This window comes from Erythrolamprus reginae, chromosome 4 (genome assembly GCF_031021105.1).
Source record: "Erythrolamprus reginae isolate rEryReg1 chromosome 4, rEryReg1.hap1, whole genome shotgun sequence".
In the NCBI taxonomy this organism is placed as follows: domain Eukaryota; kingdom Metazoa; phylum Chordata; class Lepidosauria; order Squamata; family Dipsadidae; genus Erythrolamprus; species Erythrolamprus reginae.
The window spans coordinates 88443119-88464507 of NC_091953.1; the positions used below are offsets into that span (position 1 = coordinate 88443119).

Here is a 21389-nt window from a genome sequence, read left to right on the forward strand (position 1 = left end):
GGAATCTGGTAATTAACGCAATTGTTATTCCGCCCCCGCAATTGTAGCCAAGTTTGGAGCTTTATATATAGCTATTTTACCTACTAGCCATGGCTGATCTACCTCAATCAGTGCCCCCAGAGTCAGCACCTCAGCAGCTTCTAACCCCAAGACAAAAGAAAAGTCTCAAAACTAAGTCTAAGAGCTCACAGGCATCTTCCGCCCTAAAGGAGGCAGAAAAAAGAATTAAAGCCCTGGAAGGACAGTTAGAAGCAGATCAGAGGCAAGGCACTCAAGCTCCCCTCTTCCAGGCCTCTCCAAGTGTATCATTAAGTCAGCTCTTGGGGTTACTAACCTCTTCTACATATCTCAGGTTACCAGAAAGAGCTGGTTCTGCCACAGACAAGGACTGGTCACCAGATTGTCCTGCAGTACAAACTGAGGGGACACATAGGCCAGTCTTCGCCATACCAGCCCCTACAGCCTGGCCATATGCACCTCAACCTCAGGCACCATCAGCCACCTTCACGCCAACAACTGCAGGCCTACAAGCCTCTCCTGATACCTGGCACCACATGTCACCATCTATTCAGGACATGATCGCCTCAGCGTATTTTCAGGCCATTGCGGTAGGTGCACAACAGTACACAGCACCCGCTCCTCAGGCCTCTACATGCAGGGACATATGGTCAGCACCTGCTCCACCATCCCCAATGCAGGATTCGCTCCACGAGGACCCTGGGCTATGAAGTGGCTTGGTACAGATTCGGACACGTAATTGCGGCTTTGCTTGAACTGCTTTATTCCAGCATAACATAACGTTAATACAACAGTCAGTATTCAACTGTCAAACCTCCTCGGGTTTCCCCTATTTAACTGCCAGCTGGCTGAGGAACGAACCAATGGTAATCCCTTATTTTCCCCGGTTGTTAGGTTACCGCCCCTCTCCCAGTGCCCTTTCCTGTTCTCATAACACTTCCTGTATGGAGCCTCTCTAGGCATCTCCTGTCATTGGTCCTTCCATACATAACACTCCTCCCCCCTTACTCTGGAACATACATAATCCTTTAAGTAGGTTGGCTTCCGAACTATTCTACCCGAATGACGTAGTCCATCTTCCCCTGCTACCTGACCTCGCGGAGGTTTGTGGAATTCTGGCTCTGCACTTAAAGGAACGGTAAACTGGGACGGAAGGTGTGTATCTACGTTACTGTCCAAGATCCCTGGACCTGCCATTTCCGAACGTACTTCATTATCCTCTCGCGGAATGGAACTACTATCTTCCATGAGTTTCTCTGCGGAGATGGACCTGATCTAAGTGTCTACGCCATACCCTGCCATCCTCTAATTCAACTTCATAAGAACGAGGACCCGACACTTTCACTATGGTGGCCAGAACCCAGGTTGGACCTTCCCCATAAGCTCGGGCAAAAACCCGAGATCCTACTTCCAAGTTTCTAGGAGGAGCCTCCGGCCACGGAGAATTGTTTCTGTACCATGGGTGTAACCTGTCTAAAATTATTCTTAATTTTCGACCCATTAGCAGCTCCGCTGGGGTTTTTTGAGTGGCCACACATGGAGTGGAATGCTGGGCCAATAACATCTCTGATAATTTCTTTGACCAAGACCCTTGTGGAAGTTTCTTAAGTGAATCTTTCGCTGACCGTACCATTCACTCTGCCTGTCCATTACTAGCCGGATGCCACGGTGACGTAAGGGCATGACGGATTCCCGCAGCCGCTAAGTAATTTTCAAATAGGACCGATGTGAACTGTGGTCCATTATCCGACACCACAATATCTGGGTATCCGTGGGTTGCAAACAATGCATTCAACGCATTGATAACTGCAAATGATTGCGTAGAATGTAAATGCACCACTTCCAACCATTTTGAATGGGCGTCCACAACTATTAAAAAATTTTGACCCAGGAAAGGCCCAGCTAGATCAATATGGAGGCGAGCCCATGGGCCTGCAGGGGGTTCCCATGCTATTGGTGGTGCTCTAGGAGGTGAGGGCCTGTTTTCTGGACACCTTAGACATGCCTCTACACACTCTTCTATCTCGTGATCTATTCCCGGCCACCACACGTAGTCTCGGGCCAGGCCTTTCATCCTTACAATTCCGGGGTGCCCCTTGTGGAGAAGACTTAGCACTTGACGCCTAAGAGAGGGTGGAATAATTACTCTGGACCCCCTTAATAAAGAGCCCTTTTCCACTGATAATTCCGAACGGCACCTCCAATAACAGGAATATTCAGGTGCTTGCTCCTTTTTAGGCCACCCCCGGAGCACCCACTGTCTTACTATAGCCAATGTTGGGTCACGGCTTGTCTGTTTCGCTACCTCCGATGCGACTAAAACTAATGGACTCTCCTCAATGGCTAACACACAGGACACTGGCGCCGGGTCTTCCAAGATATCTGGAAGAGGACATCTACTTAACGCATCGGCATGGGCAATGTGCTTTCCCGGCCGGTACACCAACCTGTAAGTATAGTTTGCTAAGAATATAATCCATCTTGCCATGCGGGGTGACAGAACTACAGGACTTTGGCGATTTCCTGCTAAAATTCCTAGTAAGGGTTGATGATCAGTTACAAGTTCAAATTTTCTTCCGTACAAATAATCGTGAAATCTTCGCACCCCTGCCACTAAGGCCAATGCTTCTTTGTCTATTTGCCCGAAGTTTCGCTCAGCCTTAGCAAGAGTTCTAGAAAAATACGCTAATGGGGCCTCCGACCCATTTGGAAGTCTGACTTAACACAGCTCCTACTCCAAACTGGGAGGCATCACAAGTCAAAACCAATGGTAATCCCTTATTTTCCCCGGTTGCTAGGTTACCGCCCCTCTCCCAGTGCCCTTTCCTGTTCTCATAACACTTCCTGTATGGAGCCTCTCTAGGCATCTCCTGTTGTTGGTCCTTCCATACATAACAGGCTACGTGACCCAGCCTCGGACCCAGAGGATGAGTTATCTGAGGATGAGACTACCCCTCCAGAACCTCCAGCCTTCACAGGTCTGTTTAGACTCACTCTTCCACATCTTACTTAACAAATCCAAACAGACGGTAGCCTTAGGCACCGCTGACAAGCCTTTGGACCCAGCTGCGGGCATCCAACCAGCTACCCACCTTTTCACCAAGCCCCAGAAGAACTCATACCACATCCCATCATTGCAACTTTTTCTTGACAAAGTTAAACAACCATGGGAGCACCCAACAGCGGCAATGAGTCTAGCAGCATCCGAATGTAAGTTCCAGACCCCTTCAATGGTTTCTCATCCCAGAGAGCACGAACCAGTCACTCCCACAGACTGGTACATATCAGTGTGGAGGTTCGCAGGCCTCTCCCATGGTGGAAGTCACCAACTCTACAACAGGGATCACCTTTCCTGCCACATCATTACGACAGACGCCAGCCTGTTGGGTTGGGGCACCCATACCAACTCGTATATGGCCCAGGGTCTTTGATCAGCAGTAGAATACTCCAAAGGGTGTGTGGGGTCTCTGTGCCCCTTGTTCAGCCTTAGCCCGCCCCAGTTACATAAGCTTGGGTATATCCCACATTGGACTCTCCGTAGCAGTGTAGTGGAGAAGAACCGTTGAACTTACCTGAACGGTCTTCTTGATGCACTGCAAGGAGAAGAGTCCAAACCCGCCCGGCATTGAGCCCAGGGGCACTAGGTTTTCTATTCTTGAGGGTTTTTTGGGTTAATGTTAGTTATGGTTAATAAAGGTGTGGGGTTTTGGCAATATTCCTTAATTTTTATTGAGTGACCTGCTGGGGGCAGCTGGGGGCAGGGCCTGCTTATGCTAATTTTAACTCAGTCCCTACCAATAAGGCTGAAGTATCACCCACGTTGGACTCCCCTTGCAGAGCATCGAGAAGACAGTTCAGGTAAGTTCAACGGTTCTTCTGCCACCAGTGAAAAAAATATTTTTGAATTTATGTGTAAGGTTCTTTGACCATCTAAATAGCAGTGCTTTAGGTCTGTTTTCAATATCTTTTACATGGTTGTCTGTGTTTAGCTGAATATGAAACACATAATTGAAAATATTACACAATAATTTCTTGTATAATCTGAATTCATGTGTCATGATAAAAAGTGGACAATCTATTATCTCAGAGCCATCTATGGCTCTTCATTATAATGTTTTGGGACCAAATGTCACCTTGAATTTCACACAACTTTGTTTATTTATTTATTCAATTTTTCTTTAATGCCGCCCTTCTCTTTAGACTCAGGCCAGCTTACAACATGTTAGCAATAGCACTTTTTAACAGAGCCAGCATATTGCCCCCACAATTATCAATAATAATGGCATAATATTTTACTATTTATTTGGTGTAGGAGATGTGTAGGAAAACTATAATGTATGTTCTAAAATAGGTATAACAGGGTTAAGGAAAAATACATAACCCTTCTGTAAATTTATTGATCTAACATTGCATAAGCCTGGCAGAGTTCAAATGACATTTTTGGAAAAGTTTCCAACTGTGTTCTAAGTCATAAATCACAACTTACATCGAATATAGTTTTTGTTTATCCAAGCTAAAAACCAAGCAAACCTTCTCATGGCTTAGTGTTATATGTGAACCCAAACATGTATTCCAAAATATTTATTTACCTAAGTCCATTCAGGAAATAAATTACATAACTGTAGGGAATTACTTTTCTTCCTTTATGCATTCTTTAAAGATAATTATTTTAATGGAAAAATGATAAATGCGTCTGGGATGGTTTAATTGGAATTTTTGTATTAAAAAGTTGGGCATTTCTATGACTATAACATTTCAGCAGAGATTATTTTAAGCTGCACAATTAAATGTATATCTTATTAGCTTTATTTTGTGTGTGTGCGTGTTTTACTGTTGGATGTTTTCTTTATCCCAAGCTTTTGCCCTTTTTTCTTTTCATAGCCAATTGTAAATACATCTTTCAGCTTTGGAGAAATCTTTGCTCTTGAAATTTACTAAATAATGTCACAAACAATGCTTCTTCTCTTCAAACTTACCTACTTGATTAACCTCATCTGATGAAGTCATGACTGATTCAGTCTACTAGATACTGTTTCCTTGGCTGCATTATTGTCTATTTTCAATGTCTATTGTCTTTTCAGAAAAAAAAAGTATCTGCAGTTCTGACTATGAAAGTAGAAATCTGTGTACTTAACAGGCATACTGCTGAATTCTGGTGCAAGAAAAAAAAACTTTTGGAGGTTGAAATTATGTACCTATGGTGCCTTTGTTTTCTGTGGCATTATCTATGAAATTTGCAAAAAAAATGTTTTAAATGTTAAGATCATTAGGAATATTCTGCTATACTTTTTCAAAATTCATCAAATGATATTCATGTATTTGTAGATTGATTAAAAGAATGGTAGGTTATAAATATATGCATACTTGAACGCTGTAAATTAAAATGCTTTGTTGCAATTAATTAAAATAAAATTTTACCTCCGTGTCCTGAAACATCACTGTTTAGTGTACCAAAGCTTCTGTGAGTGTTTGTGTGTGTGTCTTAAAAAAAAATCAATTGCTCATTGTTCTCTATTCCTAAAATAATTAGGATTACAACATGAATGTAAGCATATATAGCTGAGATTTATGATCAAGTTAACCTACTGCAGTGGTTCTGAATCTTTGATCAAGGGATCCCTCAAGGGCACAGTGTCATCACAGGTGGTTCACAAAGGAAGACATATTATGATTTAAATATTGAGTTAAGTCCATGACCACAAAAGGTATTTAAATGGGATCTGTGGTTGAGAATCACTGGTCACTGTCTACTTTGATTACATTGAAGTGACTTTTTAATAGTTTTTATTAAACAGTTTTCTCTTTTAAAAACATTAAAAACAAATATAAAAACAAATGACACTTATTTATTTATTTATTTGGATATATATATACTGCCTTACTCCCAGAGGACTCTGGGCGGCTTACACCAAATACACATAAAATACAACATAAAACCCTCTAAAAATAGTACAAAACAATTTAAAAAGAACAGTTAACAATTTAAAAAAGTTTCAAGAAGATACTGCAAGCCCAGAAGAAGTGGAAATAATCAGTAAAGCAAAGAGTGTGGTTGAACCAACAGGTTTACTAAAACCTAAACCCTGGCTTATAGAGGAAGTAGTAGAAGCACGTACACCTAATGTTAAACCTGCAGCAATAATTATAGCTGTTCCTGTATTAGTCCCTCCTAAAGTAAAAGCAGTGGCAGGATCCGAGCCAAAAAGTCCAGTGTCAAAACCCACAGAAGGAGCAGTTGTAGAATCAATACCTGTTGAATCCAACGTCCCACAGTTAAACATAGAAACATAGAAGACTGACGGCAGAAAAAGACCTCAGGTCCATCTAGTCTGCCCTTATACTATTTCCTGTATTTTATCTTACAATGGATATATGTTTATCCCAGGCATGTTTAAATTCAGTTACTGTGGATTTACCAACCACATCTGCTGGAAGTTTGTTCCAAGGATCTACTACTCTTTCAGTGAAATAATATTTTCTCACGTCGCTTTTGATCTTTCCCCCAACTAACTTCAGATTGTGTCCCCTTGTTCTTGTGTTCACTTTCCTATTAAAAACACTTCCCTCCTGAACCTTATTTAACCCTTTAACATATTTAAATGTTTCGATCATGTCCCCCCTTTTCCTTCTGTCCTCCAGACTATACAGATTGAGTTCATGAAGTCTTTCCTGATACGTTTTATGCTTAAGACCTTCCACCATTCTTGTAGCCCGTCTTTGGACCCGTTCAATTTTGTCAATATCTTTTCGTAGGTGAGGTCTCCAGAACTGAACACAGTACAGTGATCCCTCGATTTTTGCGATCTCGATCTTCGCGAAACGCTATATCGCGATTTTTCCCACCCGATGACGTCACTCCCTTCCTTTCTCATCTTTCTTTCTCTCTCTCTTTCTCTATCTTGCTTCTTCCTCTCTCACACTCTCTTCCTCCCTCTCTCATCTCTTTCTTTCCTTCTCTCTCTTTCTCTATCTCTCCCCCTCTTGCTGGCGGGCGGCGGGCGGGTGAGCGGTGGCATCAGTGAGGAGCCGGGGTTTCCCCTTTGCGTTGGCGGCGGGGAAACCCCGATCTTCGTCTGCTCACTGCTGCAGCAGCAGCAAGCAGATGAAGATCGGGGTTTCCCCGCCACCCACGCAAAGGGGAAAGCCCGATTCGGCTCCTCGCTGCTGCTGCCGAGCAGATCAGCTGCTGGGCGGCCGCAGCAGCAGTGAGCAGATGAAGATCTGGGTTTCCCTGCCGCCCACGCAAAGGGGAAAGCCCGATTCGGCTCCTCGCTGCTGCCGCCGAGCAGATCAGCTGCTGGGCGGCCGCAGCAGCAGCGAGCAGATGAAGATCGGGGTTTCCCCGCCACCCACGCAAATGGGAAAGCCCGATTCGGCTCCTCGCTGCTGCCGCCGAGCAGATCAGCTGCTGGGCGGCCGCAGCAGCAGCGAGCACACGAAGATCCGGGTTTCCCCGCCGCCCACGCAAACTCCACCATCTGCGCATGCGCGGCCATGGAAAAAGGGCGCGCATGTGCAGATGGTGTTTTTACTTCCGCAACCCTACATCGCGAAAAATCGATTATCGCGAGGGGTCTTGGAACGGAACCCTCGCGATAATCGAGGGATCACTGTATTCCAAATGTGTTCTCACCAGCGCTCTATATAAGGGGATCACTATCTCCCTCTTCCTGCTTGTTATACCTCTAGCTATGCAGCCAAGCATCCTACTTGCTTTTCCTACTGCCCAACCATTTTGAGACTGTCAGAAATCACTACCCCTAAATCCTTCTCTTCTGAAGTTTTTGCTAACACAGAACTGCCAATGCAATACTCAGATTGAGGATTCCTTTTCCCCAAGTGCATTATTTTACATTTGGAAACATTAAACTGCAGTTTCCATTGCTTTGACCATTTATCTAGTAAAGCTAAATCATTTACCATATTACAGACCCCTCCAGGAATATCAACCCTATTGCACACTTTAGAGTCATAGGCAAATAGGCAAACCTTCCCTACCAAACCTTCCCCTATGTCACTCACAAACATTAAAAAGAATAGGTCCCAGAACAGACCCTTGTGGCACATTAAGGCCCTCAATTAAGCTCAGACTGCCTCCAAAAGAGAAGCCCCCGCTGCTGTCTCCCCTACCAGTATCCTTACTAGCCACAATAACAGAAGCCAACATCCTAGCTCTGAGGAAGAAGCCCGTTGATATTCAATTTATTAGATTTGTATGCCACCCCTCTCCGAAGACTCGGAGTGGCATACAAATCTAATGGCGGTGGCTGCAGTGACGGCAAGGCCTCAGTGATGGAGTCTTATGCTTCACCCAAGAAACAGGCCCAAGGAGCTCCTCCCACCGCCGGAGCTTCAGCCACCCTGATGTGACTAGGGTGCCGGTAACTGCTTAGTTGTGTGGGCAGCCAGCCTGGCCATTATCCCTAGCGCCCAGTTGCCACCCCCAGCACTGTCCTCAGTGTCCGGCTGCTATGTGGGCAACCTGCTCAGCCGCTGTCCCCAGTGCTTGATGTTTGGCGATCACTTCCAGCATGTGGTGCTTGGTATTGGCACGCCATCCCCAGCCTTCCTGGCTTCAGCTACCAGCTCCATCACTAAGCGTTCCTGGCTTCACCTCCAGCACTCGGCTGCTACCCTTTGCATTTCAACCCTCCAGCGCTCAGGCTCCCACAACCCCATTCAGCCACTGGCATCCAGGTGCATGCAGGCAAGTCTAGGCATGGTGTCTGGTTTGGGCAGGTAAGCCTTGGCAAGGTTATCGGATGTTTTTAGATGTTACCATTGTTGCCGCCTGCAGCTGCTCCTCTAAGCCATCGGCGGAATCAGAACATAACATAACAATATAAAATCCAAATATCATCTGATCTAGTCATATCCACCTATCATCCTATTTCCATGTGTCTATATACATCTATATAAGTATCCATACATATTTTAATTTTTTATTATCATACCATTATCTATTAATTTTACTTTTATGTTCCAGCCAATTATACCATTTGTTCCATATCTTACCATATCCTACTTCCTCTCTGTCGTGTAATTCCAATGTTAATTTCTTCATTTCAGCACATTCTAATATTTTTTAAATTATCATTATGCTTGTAGGAGCTTTGCAGAAGAGACGGATTAATGACACGGACACAAGAGCTGGATTTAAAACTGGGTCATTTTTATTAAAATAAATTAGCATAATTTATTTAAATAAATTAGCATAATTAACATAACTAACTATGACCCTAACAATGGACCTGCAGGGTCAAACAATTGCTTCCGGGGAGGAAAATGACGTAGAATAAACTTCCGGGGCAACTTCTGGATGTAGCTCTATGCTAGTCCAGGTGAGGGACCCCTCCCTCACCTGAGACCCTGTCATGCACTTGCATGTGGGAGGTCCCGCTGGCTAACCCCTAACGGGAATTAAATGTGCGGGACCCAAAGACAGGTTCCCCCCAACTGCTCAGGTTGTCACCACCACAAGATTGGATAGAACCTGTCAATCATCCCCAAAGATGCCCAACGGAGAACACGCAGTTGCTAAACCACCACCCAGTTTTCCGCCCCTAACCTGCCATGGAGCGGGGGTCAGATCTCTATCTTGGCCCCCCGACTCCCCCCTCTAACTGCACCAGCTTGCGCAGTGACCTCTGCAGGTCCTGTAAGAAAATGGTGTTCCCCTGTTCTGACAGGTGAACACCGTCAGCCCGGTAAAGCCACAGCCGATCTATGGTGATGAGGGGATGGGACACTACAACCCCACCTAATTCCCTGACTATCTTACCCAGGGCCTTATTAACTCTCCGTCTAACCCGGTGAATGGCCTTAAGGGAGAGGGCATCCCTCCAAATGATCCTCGGGAGGATCTCGGACCACACCACTTGCGTGTGGGCCACACAGTGCGAAGCCTCCGCAGGTCCTCGCGAGCCTGGCAGATCAAGGGCAGACCTCCAAGCAGGCACAGGTCATTGCCACCTAGGTGCAAGACCAGCCATCTGGGTGCAGCAATGGGATGCCGCCCTCCCAGTCCATCCTGGGCGCAGCACTGGGATGCCGCCCTCCCAGTACCTCTGGGCGCAGCACTGGGATGCCGCCCTCCCAGCAACATCGGCAAAAGGCCCTCCCACCGCATACCTCTTCTTCCCATCCATACAATATTGACCCAACGGCCCAAAGACAGCTGGGTCCCCACGGCGCTTCTGGCTGCTGAGCGGCCAGCCTTCCATCTCACCCAGCCTTCCATCATCTTCCGAATGTGGAAGTCACCAGATAAGTCCACAAACCCACCCGCCTTGGACAGAAAGGCGAGGCCGGCTAACTTGGACCTAGTTGTCCTAACTGAAAGGCCACGCTGCCTAAGCTGGACACAAAATTCTGGCAGGTGTTCCACTGGGGCAGGCCAACTATGGGGGTAACCCCTATCCTGCCTGAAATCCCCAAACTCCTTACCTGCATGCTGGTAAGCCCTCAGGGTGCCTGGTGCCACTGAGAGGGCCATAGCCCTGCAGGCCTCTTCTCTCCACTGCTTGGGAGCCCGCCCAGGCTCCAAAGGTGGTCGGGAAAAGCCTCTGGTGACGCACGGGCCCATGGGGCCAGGGTCCGAAACCTGGACAACTGACCAAGGGACAAGGCATCAGCAATCCTGTTGTCTAACCCGGGGACATGTCTAGCCAAAAATAAGGTGTTCAGAGACAAAGACCTGTGCACAAAATGGCGGACAAGCCGCATGACCCTGTCACTCTTGGAGGACAGGGCATTCACAACATGGACAACCGCTAGGTTGTCACAACAAAAGTGCACAGTCTTGTCCCTGAACTGCTCCCCCCAAAGCTCTAAGGTCACTACCAAGGGAAAGAGCTCTAAGAAGGTCAAGTCCTTAACCAGGGGAGAGGCCCTCCATTCCGGAGGCCAAGCAGACCAGCACCACTGGTCACCTAACACAACCCCGAAGCCACAAGTCCCCGCAGCATCTGAACACAACTGCAACTCAGCTTCCAAAAGAAGCTCGTGCCTCCAAAACGATAACCCATTAAACCGTTCTAAGAACTCCCACCATACGCACAGGTCAGCCCTGACCCCAGCGCATAAGCAGGTACGATGATGGGGCAAACGGAGCCCCTTCATCGCACTGTACAACCTTCGTGAAAAAGCCCGGCCAGGCACAATGACCCGGCAGGCAAAATTAAGAATCCCCGCTAATTCCTGGAGCTGCCGAAGGGTGACCTTCCTGCAGCCCAGAACTAGATCGAGCTTACCCCGAATTTATCCAGGGGCAATCTAGAAGATTGCTCCTCTGAGTCCAATTCAATACCAAGAAAGGTAATCTTGGTGGCAGGGCCCTCGGTCTTCTCGGGAGCTAAAGGCACCCCCAAATGAGCACAAAGGGCTTCGAAGTCCTGCATTAGAGCAAAGCATTGCTCCGAACGCGCAGGCCCCGCCATCAAGAAATCATCAAGGTAGTGAACGACCGAACCTCGACCACTGCGCCTCCTAAGCGCCCACTCCAAGAAGGTGCTAAAGCTGTCAAACAGAGAGCACGAGACAGAGCAACCCATAGGCAAAGCTCTGTACACATAAAAACCACCTTCGAAGTGGAAGCCCAAGAGCTCGAAGTCGTCTGGGTGTATGGGGAGGAGCCGGAATGCCGACTTAATGTCACATTTACCCATAAGGGCTCCAACCCCACACTTCCTAACCATGGCCATGGCCACATCAAAGGATGCGTACCGGACTGAACAAAGCTCATCAGGAATGAAATCATTCACTGACTCCCCTTTCGGAAAAGACAAGTGGTGAATCAACCTAAATTCACCACTCGCCTTTTTGGGGACCACACCTAATGGGGACACCCTAAGATTTGGGAAGGGCGGCTCCGGGAAAGGCCCTAGGACCCTGCCCTCAGCCACCTCCTTCCGTATCTTTGCCCTAACGATGTCTTCATGTCCCACAACCGATCTAAGGTTGTCGGACATGAAGGCTTTCCTAACCCCCACATAAGGGATCCTGAATCCCTCGGAAAATCCTAGCAAGAGAGCATCCGCTCTCGAGCGAGGATGGTAGTTCTTTAACCAACCCTTAAGTGCATGAAGATTAATTGGGCTGGGCCCCTTTTCCCCCAGCAGGTGGGAGTTGCTTCGCTGGACCCCCTCCCTTCTTGTCCGTCCCCTTTTTCAGGCAGGGGCACACAGAAGCGGCATGGGTACCCCCGCAATTCCCACACGCATGTCTGTACTTACAAAAGGGATGAAAACAAGCCTTTTTTGCAGCAAATTCATGACATGCGGGGGAGGCACCCTTCCCCCCCCCCCGGGACAGCCTTAGCAGGGGTGGAAGCTGTGGGCTCCTCTTCCATATAGTGCCCACTATCCGTCCTGTCACAGCCCTCCTTCCCTGACATGTAGGTCGCCGGAAACCAAAGGTCAGGCACCACAATGTCCCAGGGCAGCGTGGGGTCAAATGCCACCCGCATCCTGAACCCCTTATCGTAATGTCTCCAAATGGTGCCTTTGTATTCAAAATGGGCCCTGGCTATAAGGTCTATATACTTAAGCATGGCAGCAGCCCTGGCCGGCTGCCTTTGGAGTACTACAGTGGCGTAGGTCAGGTAAGCGTACAGCCAAGAGCTGAAACACTTGCTGACCTTAGTTTTCTTGGGCTTCTCCCCCGGTATTACCTCCTTATCCTGTTTAGGGACCTCCCGATTCAAAAGGGAGAAGAGGTCCACATAATCCCCTTTCCATATGGCCTCCTTGACCGATGGGTGAAGGTGGAACCCCAGGGGAGTAGCTGGCAACCTGCATGGGATAGCCCCCACCCTAATGCTAGCAAAAGGGTCCCACACTGTGGAAGCCCCCATCCCCAGCACCCCTGGCCCCGACGGGTAAGCCATCAAAGGGGGCGGAGGTATCGTGGTCGGGGCCGGCGGGCTCCAACCCCCCACCCCCGATGCCCCAGGCCCCAAGGGAAATGCCACCCCAGTGGCCTGTGCCACCATGGCAGGAGCTGGCGGGGACCACACCTGGCTACAGGCGCCCACCGGAGACCCCAAGAAATTGGCCCCACTCCCAAAGCCCGGCGGGACAAAGGCCTGACCGGGTAAAGGGGGGAGTGAAGTGGATGGCATGTGTGGTGTGACCTCACCTGCCCCGAAAGGGGTAGAAGACATCCAGGGAAGCCCCGGCATCCCGGGGCCCAGCAACGCCGCCATCTGCCCAGGCTGGGCCCTCTGCCCAGACTGGGCCGCTGCTTCTTCCAGATACCTTCCCAGGGCCGCCTGTGCCGACATGGGGGCTCCTCCCATGCCGGAACCGGACCTCCAACGCTCGAGGTCATCTAAGCACTCGAGGACCCTGGCCCAAGAAAGAGAAAGAGACATGTCCTGCTGAGAAACGGGAGGCACAAACCCTACTCCCTCCAATGGGACCCCTACAGTAGCCCCCTCCTGACTAGCCCGGGCTGAAGGCCTCAATGGCCACACCACTGGCTGGGCCGGGGGGGGGGCGAGCCTGTCTCTTCTTTGGAGCCATTTGCCTAGAATTCTATCGATATGTTATATTTATTCAAATTGTTATATTTTATTTTAAATATGATTTATTATGTAATATAATTTTAGTTTCATTTTATTTTTATTTTATTTATTTTATTTTTTATATATATTTTTATAACAAAGCCACGCATGGTGGCCCAAAACCCCAAAGGGGTGAGGGGCCAGTGGCCTCAGCCCACACACCAGCGGTATCAGTAAAGCCGCTACCCCCCCTGAGGGGCCTAAATGATCCCCACCACGTCTCTCGTACCCAAGGCGACGTGGGATCTCGTCTAATAAATCAACACCCCAAACAAAGGCTAATGGGGGCCACTGCCGCCGAACACCCCCCCCCCTCGTACAGCCCCCTCCAGAGCGGTCCCCCTCGGTCCTGAGGAGGACAGGCTCCAAGTGAAAGCTCTGCCTAGCCAGGCAGAGAACGCCCAAAGTGGAGAGAGCTTTCCGCCAGACTCTGCCGATCACCGCCGCAAGCCCGAAAGCCTCCGCAACGCAAAATGTCCACCGTCCACGAGACCGCCTTGAAATGGCGGCCGAGAGCAGGCACCCAGCCGAGTGTCTGCTCACAGACGATGTCCGGGCGAAAAGGCTGAGCCCGGGCCTGCCCGCCCTTTTACAGGGCTGGCAGGCCCCGCCCGGACACGTCATCGATCAGGCCACTCTGGCCTGATCGTTGGCTGAAGTCTCGCAATCTCGCGAGACTTCAGCCAAAAAACAACATGGCAGCTTCGCCATGTGTCCGGTCTCCCCGAGCCCTTCTGCAAAAGGCACCGGCGGGTAAGTCCGCCAGCGCTAGTTTCTGATTTCCAATGTTGGGCGTAAATAATTCTGGCACCTGTCGTTATATGAAGTATAATGTATTGATTATTTTTATTTATCTTTCCTTTTATAAAAACAGTTCTGGTTTTAGTTCTAACTTTTGTTCTATAATTTCCTCTATCAACCTTTGAATCTTTCTCCAATATTTTTTTGCTTCAGGCAGTGTTCTCTCTAAATTTTTTTTGGGGTGGGCGGAAAAGTATAGTGTCTGAGCGGCAGTCCCTTCGGGACTGGGCGACACAGAAATAATAATAAAATTTCCCTCTCGGCTTCTGGGCAGGTTTGGAAAACTCTGAGTTGATGATGATTTTTAAGTGAGCGATTGCTCACCTGCTCAGCTTAGAGGGAACTATGGCTTCAGGGCACATCCAGCATGTATGTGGTAGACTGAAGTGATTCTATGAATTCAGGTAACTTTCTACATCTAAGCATTTTTTGAATCATGACATGGTGCTGCACAAATTATTTCCTAATTGTACCTTTTTCTCATACTTCCAAAAGGAAAAGAACTCTGATAATCACATTAAAGAAAGTATATACTAAGGGCTACATAACAGACATTCAAAACATACAGGACTATTTTTGCCCATTATATGAATTTTTGCTAAAGAAATGTAAGCAACCTCATTATTCATTGGTTTTGTGTTTGCACAGTTGTTTATTTAGAAAAAAATATTTTTGTCACCCCCCAAATCAGTACTTGTGGCACTGTTGCGCTTATTTGAGAACATGCAGAGCAGTAAAACATTACAATCATCCAACCCGCACTTTCCTGGTTAAGGTTTCAGCATTTGCTAATTCAGTATCCAAGGCATTTTCACAGAATGAAACTACCATTAATAATGAGAATTGCCTACATGAAATGTTTAAACCATAGAGAATTCAGAATTAGCTCCTTGCTTCCTTGTTTTTCATTATCTCGGCCACAAAGCTAGGAGGGATCATAAGAATAGAATAGAATAGAATTTTTTATTGGCCAAGTGTGATTGGACACACAAGGAATTTGTCTTGGTGCATATGCTCTCAGCATACATAAAATAAAATATACATTTGTCAAGAATCATGTGGTACAACACTTAATGATTGTCATAGGGGTCAAATAAGCAATGAAGAAGCAATATTAATAAAAATCTTAGGATATAAGCAACAAGTTACAGTCATACAGTCAACATGGGAGGAAATGGGTGAAAGGAATGATGAGAAAAACTAGTAGAATAGAAGTGCAGATTTAGTAGAAAGTCTGACAGTGTTGAGGGAATTATTTGTTTAGTAGAGTGATGGCGTTCAGAAAAAAACTGTTCTTGTGTCTCGTTGTCTTGGTGTGCAGTGCTCTGTGGCGACGTTTTGAGGGTAGGAGTTGAAACAATCCAATAATAATAAATAATCCAAGTAGTATAAGAATTGTCCAGTAGGTTATTTTAAAACATTTTGGGAAATATTTAAAATCCCTCATAGGATAAAATTAGAGAACATTTTTTGTATGAAATGGAGACACAACAAAGCCCTCAACAAAACATTTCATCTTTTGAAATAAACTCCCTGATAGATCAACCAGCTTGCATTAATGGAAAACAAAAGTGCTAATCCTTCAACATTATTTGAAACTCAGTGAAAATTGCATTTCTAATTTAGGTGAGGGTGGGTGTTTTTGGTTTCTTGGTTTTATTTTCCAAAAATAAAATAATTTTACTCCAAATGTTATCCTACATATGACTTATAGTATTTGTAGCATAACCAGGGAAAAAAACTATTTTTTTTTTTTGCTCCAATGCTGTGGACTGACTCATCAAGGGGAAAAAAAATCATTCTGTATAGCTAAAGTTTGAATAAACTTTACATACTTTCAAAGCTCAGGACAAGAGCTAAACTCACAGAAATTCTCACAGAAAAACAGGACCCTTTAAACATTTTTAAATTCACTCTGGAGCCCAAAAGCAACAGGCCAAAAGAGCATGCAAAGCAATTTGTTTCCTATTAAAATACATCACACATTAACACTACATAAATTAAAGCAAAACTTTATATGAATGCCAAATATATTTTTTATAAAAATTGCATGCTGATTGGTTGAGCATGCACAGCAATACAAATGTGCAAACATTCTATTAACAGTCTTTGCATTGTCAATACAGCATTAGGACATACAACTGTTTCACGTTCATATGAATTCTAAATTCTAATTATTTATAAAACTCCAGTAACTTACCAGAGAGGCAATGAATTAAACTGCAAGTTGCTTCCTTCAGTCAGGGTTGATATCTCTTCTGCTCTGTCCAGGGTGTCCAGGGGGAAAGCATTTTGAAATTCCCTGATATTTCCCTGACACTTCCCTGTAACTTGGAATCTAGTAAAGACACGGTCATAGATAACGTCATCCAAACAGCTAAGCCGTGGAGCTAAGCCGTTGTTGCCACAGCATGATCCGTTGTTTTGAGGGTTTTTTGCATGATTTCCCCCTGACTGTTAAACATTTTAATAGTTTATCGTGAAACTAACTTGACTTAATGATTTCATATCCCATTTGAAATGAAATCTTCAACCTGTGTTTGTTTCAAGTATCAATGTTTTTCAAAGTATATTCCTAAATATTTTTTCCCTTTCATGTAAATGCTCTATCATTGATTTTGAGCTACATTTTGAATATTTCCAAACTACAACAGTTTCTGAAGAAAAGAATAGGGGGGGGGGGAGTAGAAATGGTTTTAGGAAAAATGTAACACCGCAGAAGGATTTGTTACATAATACAGACCAAAAAGGAACTCAAATCTAAATCTGACATTTACTGTTTTCCTATTTTGAATCTATACAATTGGATATACTATTTATGCATTCATTTGTTTAAATGTGTTTCTTTCAGGTGTATGACTGTGCAAATAACAAATTGCAACCCTGAAAACTAGCATAGAATAAATCCAAAAACTGCAATTTAAAAAAACTGACCACAAAAGAAATATAACTGAGGCTCACATGCAGTTTCTATTCTCAATACAGATAGACTCATTAGACATAATGTGTTAATCTGAAACTCAGAGTGTGTGTTGTATCAGGTTAATAATACAACAGAAAATGCATACATTTTGAGTCCTGCCAAATGATATATTTAACAGAGGAAATTTGGAGCATGTCAGCCCTTTTGGAATGAATAAGATGAGCACAGTTAATTTGATTGAGGTGACATAACAAATACCGTATTTTTCGCTCCATAAGACGCAGTTTTTTTCCTCCCAAAGTAGGAAGAAAAATCAGCCCCGTCTTATGGAGCGAAGATGCAGGCAGGGAGGGGGGGGTGGCTGCGAACTCGGAAGCGCCATCCCGCCGGCTGGCTGGCTAGCTGCTGCCTGGCCCCCTCCCTCCCGGAGGAGGGTCTCCCTCCGCACCACCAGCGGCGCTCCCCCCGCCAGCCAGCCAGCCAAGCCCCGCGCCCGCCAGAACCGACTCCTCGCTCTCCCCCCGCCGCCCGCCGCATTTGCAGGAGGTGGGGAGGGTCGGGTGGCCCGCCAAGGCCAGGAGGGATGCCGCTGCCCCCCTTCCCTCTCTCCGCCCGCCGCTGCGCCTCCTTGACGCCGAGAGGACATGCCGGCAAAGGTTTTTCTCAGCGGAGGTCTTCAATGTCGGGGGCGCACGGGCGGTTGCGCGCGCTCCCTATCTCCCTGCTAGCCCACTCGGAATATTCAAAATAAGAAAAGCCTTTGCCGGCGAAGGTTTTTCTTATTTTGAATATTAGGAGTGGGCTAGCAGGGAGATAGGGAGCGCGCGCAACCGCCCGTGCGCCCCCGATATTGAATATCACCTTCGCCGGCCCCGCCTCTCCTGCAACCCCCTTGCTGAGAGCCCGGGACAGAAAGAGACAGAAAGAAAACAAGAGAGAGAAAGTGAGAAGAAGAGAGAGAAAGAGGGGGAGAGAGAGAGAAAGAGAGAGGGGGAGAGAGAGAAAGAGAGGGGAAGGGAGAAAGAGAGAGGGGGAGAGAGAGAAAGAGAGGGGGAGGGAGAAAGAGAGTGGGAGAGTGGGGAGAGATAGCAAGAGAGGGAGAGAGAGAAAGAGAGAGGGAAAGAGGGAGAGAGGGGGAGAGAAAGAGAGAGGGAGGGAGAGAGGAAATAAAGGAAGAGGAGAGAGAGAAAGGAAGAGAAAGAAAGAAAGAGGGATAGAAAGAGAGAGAGAGAGTGAGAGATGCTCAGTGAGCCTTTCTTTGAAGTTGCCTTTCTTTCTTTCTTTCTTTCTTTCTCTCTCTCTTTCTTTCTTTTTCTCTCTTGCTCTCTTGCTCTTTCATTCTTTTTTCTTTCTCTTGCTTTCTTTCTTTCTCTTGCTTTCTCTCCTTCCTTCCCTCCTTCCATTTCTTTCATTCCCCCTCTCTATTTTTATTTCTCTTTCATTTTCTTTCTTTCTCTCTTGCTTTCTTTCTTGCTCTTTTTCTTTCTCTCTTTTACCTTCCCTTCCTCTATTTCTTCTTTTCTTTCTCCTTCCTACCTTCTTCCCTCCCTCCCTCCCTTCAGTCCTTCCTCTCTTTCTCTCCCCTTTCATAAGTTTCCTTGCTTCCTTCCTCTGTTCCTGTCCCTTCCCCCTTTCTTTCTTTCTTTCCTTCCTTCCTTCCTTTCCTCCCTCCATTTCTTGCTTTCCTTTTCCTTCCTCCCTTCTTTCCTCCCTCACTCCCTTCTTTCACTCCTTCCTCTCTTCCTCTCCCCTTTTTGGCTCAAAATATTTTTTTTCTATTTTCCTCCTCTAAAATCTAGGTGCGTCTTATCAGCAGGTGCGTCTTATAGAGCGAAAAATACAGTAATATGTCCCTGTTTATATAGGACTTTATAAGTGATGTCCAAGACCTTGGACTGAACACAGCCAATTGAAAGCCATTGCAGCATGGAAAATAGTAGGTTGTGCCATGGTGGAGCCATAAATATTCATTTTTCTGTGTTCTGAGTGAATTGCAGTTCAAAGTGGATTTCAAGTCAAGTCCCACATAGAATGCACCGTAATAGTCCAAACGAGAAGATCAAGGCATGAACGACTTTGACTAAGGCTGCTGATCCAGCAATGAGTGTAATTATTAGATAATGATTTGTGCAAAGACCACCTGGTCATAACTACTGCTTTTCAAATTTTGCACTGGTTCTATATGGGGAAATGCTATATTATTCAGGATAGATGATATGGGATACAGTACATCCCATTTCCAGGGAGCTCTAAGAAACAAATCATTCAGTCTTTCCAGGGTTAAGTTGAGGCATAGAACATAGATAAGTGGTAGCGAACCTTTTTCTTCTTGTGTGCAAAAGATGGGAGAGCACGCACATGTATGTGCCGGCATACTATCCCCCTACATGCACCACACTGCCTGCATGCATCCCAACAGATGTGTTCCCCCGTTGGGCTATTTTTCACCTTCAGGCTTCCCTGAAGCCTCTAGAATGTGAAAAATGGTCCAACGGGCAAACTGGAAGTTCAGAAAAACAGACTTCCAATTTGCCCGTTGGGCTGTTTTTTGCTCTCCAGAGGCTTCCCTGAAGCCTAGGGAGGGCAAAACCGATCTTCCCCAAGGCCAAATATCAACTGGCCAGCAGCCACATGCACACAGGAGCTGACATAGGGCAAAGCCTCATATGCCCTCAAATATGGCTTCACATGCTACCTGTGGCACACGTACCATAGGTTTGCCTTCACAGACATAGAACAACAGAATTTAAAGGGTCTTGAAGGTCTTATTATTATTTCTCATCCAGATCTCCACAGACTCCAGCAATGAAAAAATTGATGACATCATTTGCTTCACTTGGGTAACAAATCAATGATATTATCCATCATTTTCCTATTGATGTTAAATAGGAGTAGAAATATTGTAGAACTTTGAAGAATATTATAGAACTTTGGCTCTAGAGATTAGCTGTCTAGGGACAATATCTTTGGAACTGATATTGGATGAAGGGGGACATTTCCAATATTCATTTTTATTTTCCCACCCTTCATCAGTTACCAATGTTCCTATTTTTTCCCTTCCTTTACTTGTCACCTCCATCTTCTTGTAATAAAGTAAAAACATCTGATGTGTTTCATTTCAGGCACCACTGAAAACTTAAGTGTTTTGTGAATGCAATGGTTTGTGCATGGAACATTTTTTTACCTCCCTACAATCTATGTAAATATAAGCATAGAATGAATCAATGTGTGTGTGTGAGTGAGTGAGAGAAGGGGGGGAGACACACACACACACACACACACACACAAAGAGATGAAAATATAGTCTGTCAAGGGCTCGTTGATTACAAGGATTAGCTTTTTTTTTAATAAAGAAAGAAAATTAGTTAAAACTTCATTCTGTTTTGTTGATTGCTGTACAGTCCCCTCTCCAAACTGTCACGCTGAGTATTGACAGCCCCAGAGACATTCAGAGACATTCAAAGTTATTCAGTAATTAAATAGTTAACTATGCATGTGTTTTATTAATTCCTCCTATTATTATGTAAAAATCCTGCCACATCATTAATGCATCACATCCGCCCTCTTCAGATTCTCCATTTTATATTGTTTAGTCCTTTGTTAGCTGCCATGATGTAAAGACGTATTTTATTTGCCTCCCATGGCATATTTTATTTTTTCTACTTTTATAATAAAAGGAAACATTGTTTGAAAGCAGATTCTTTCTTTTAATCCATCGACCTCCAGAAATGATTTATTATGGTTCACACGGACTGTAATATATCGTCTATTTCTGACAAACTGCTCGGCCAGGAAACACTCCCGGCGGCTTGAGTCTCCTCCAAACTGCTCAGCCAGGAGATGCGCCGGGCAGCTCAAGCCCATCAAGGAGCTGCAGGAGTCTGGGGAGGAGACTGGCAAGGCACTGCTGGAGCCTGGGCCACCATCAGCCAGGCACAAGCAGCAGGAGGGCCGCAGGAAAGCTTCCCTCTCTCCCGGTCAAGTAATGAAAGAGAATGAGCTCCTGCCGAGAAGGTCATGGGTTCAAACAGGGTTTTGCCACAAGGCAGGTGGGCAAGACGCGTGTTGTGGGGCACTGGATAT

General features: G+C 45.9%; 1 protein-coding gene across 1 annotated transcript in view; it reads left to right on the forward strand.

Annotated features, from left to right (window-relative positions):
• Positions 1-20454, forward strand: part of PUDP (pseudouridine 5'-phosphatase) — a 112569-nt gene extending 92115 nt beyond the window's left edge. Inside the window, exons 5-6 of the mRNA XM_070750860.1 lie at positions 14739-14787; positions 20093-20454. Of these exons, the coding sequence (XP_070606961.1) occupies positions 14739-14763 (25 nt within the window). The 3' untranslated portion in view covers positions 14764-14787; positions 20093-20454. The remainder of the gene's footprint in view (positions 1-14738; positions 14788-20092) is intronic.
• The last annotated feature ends 935 nt before the right edge of the window (positions 20455-21389 follow it).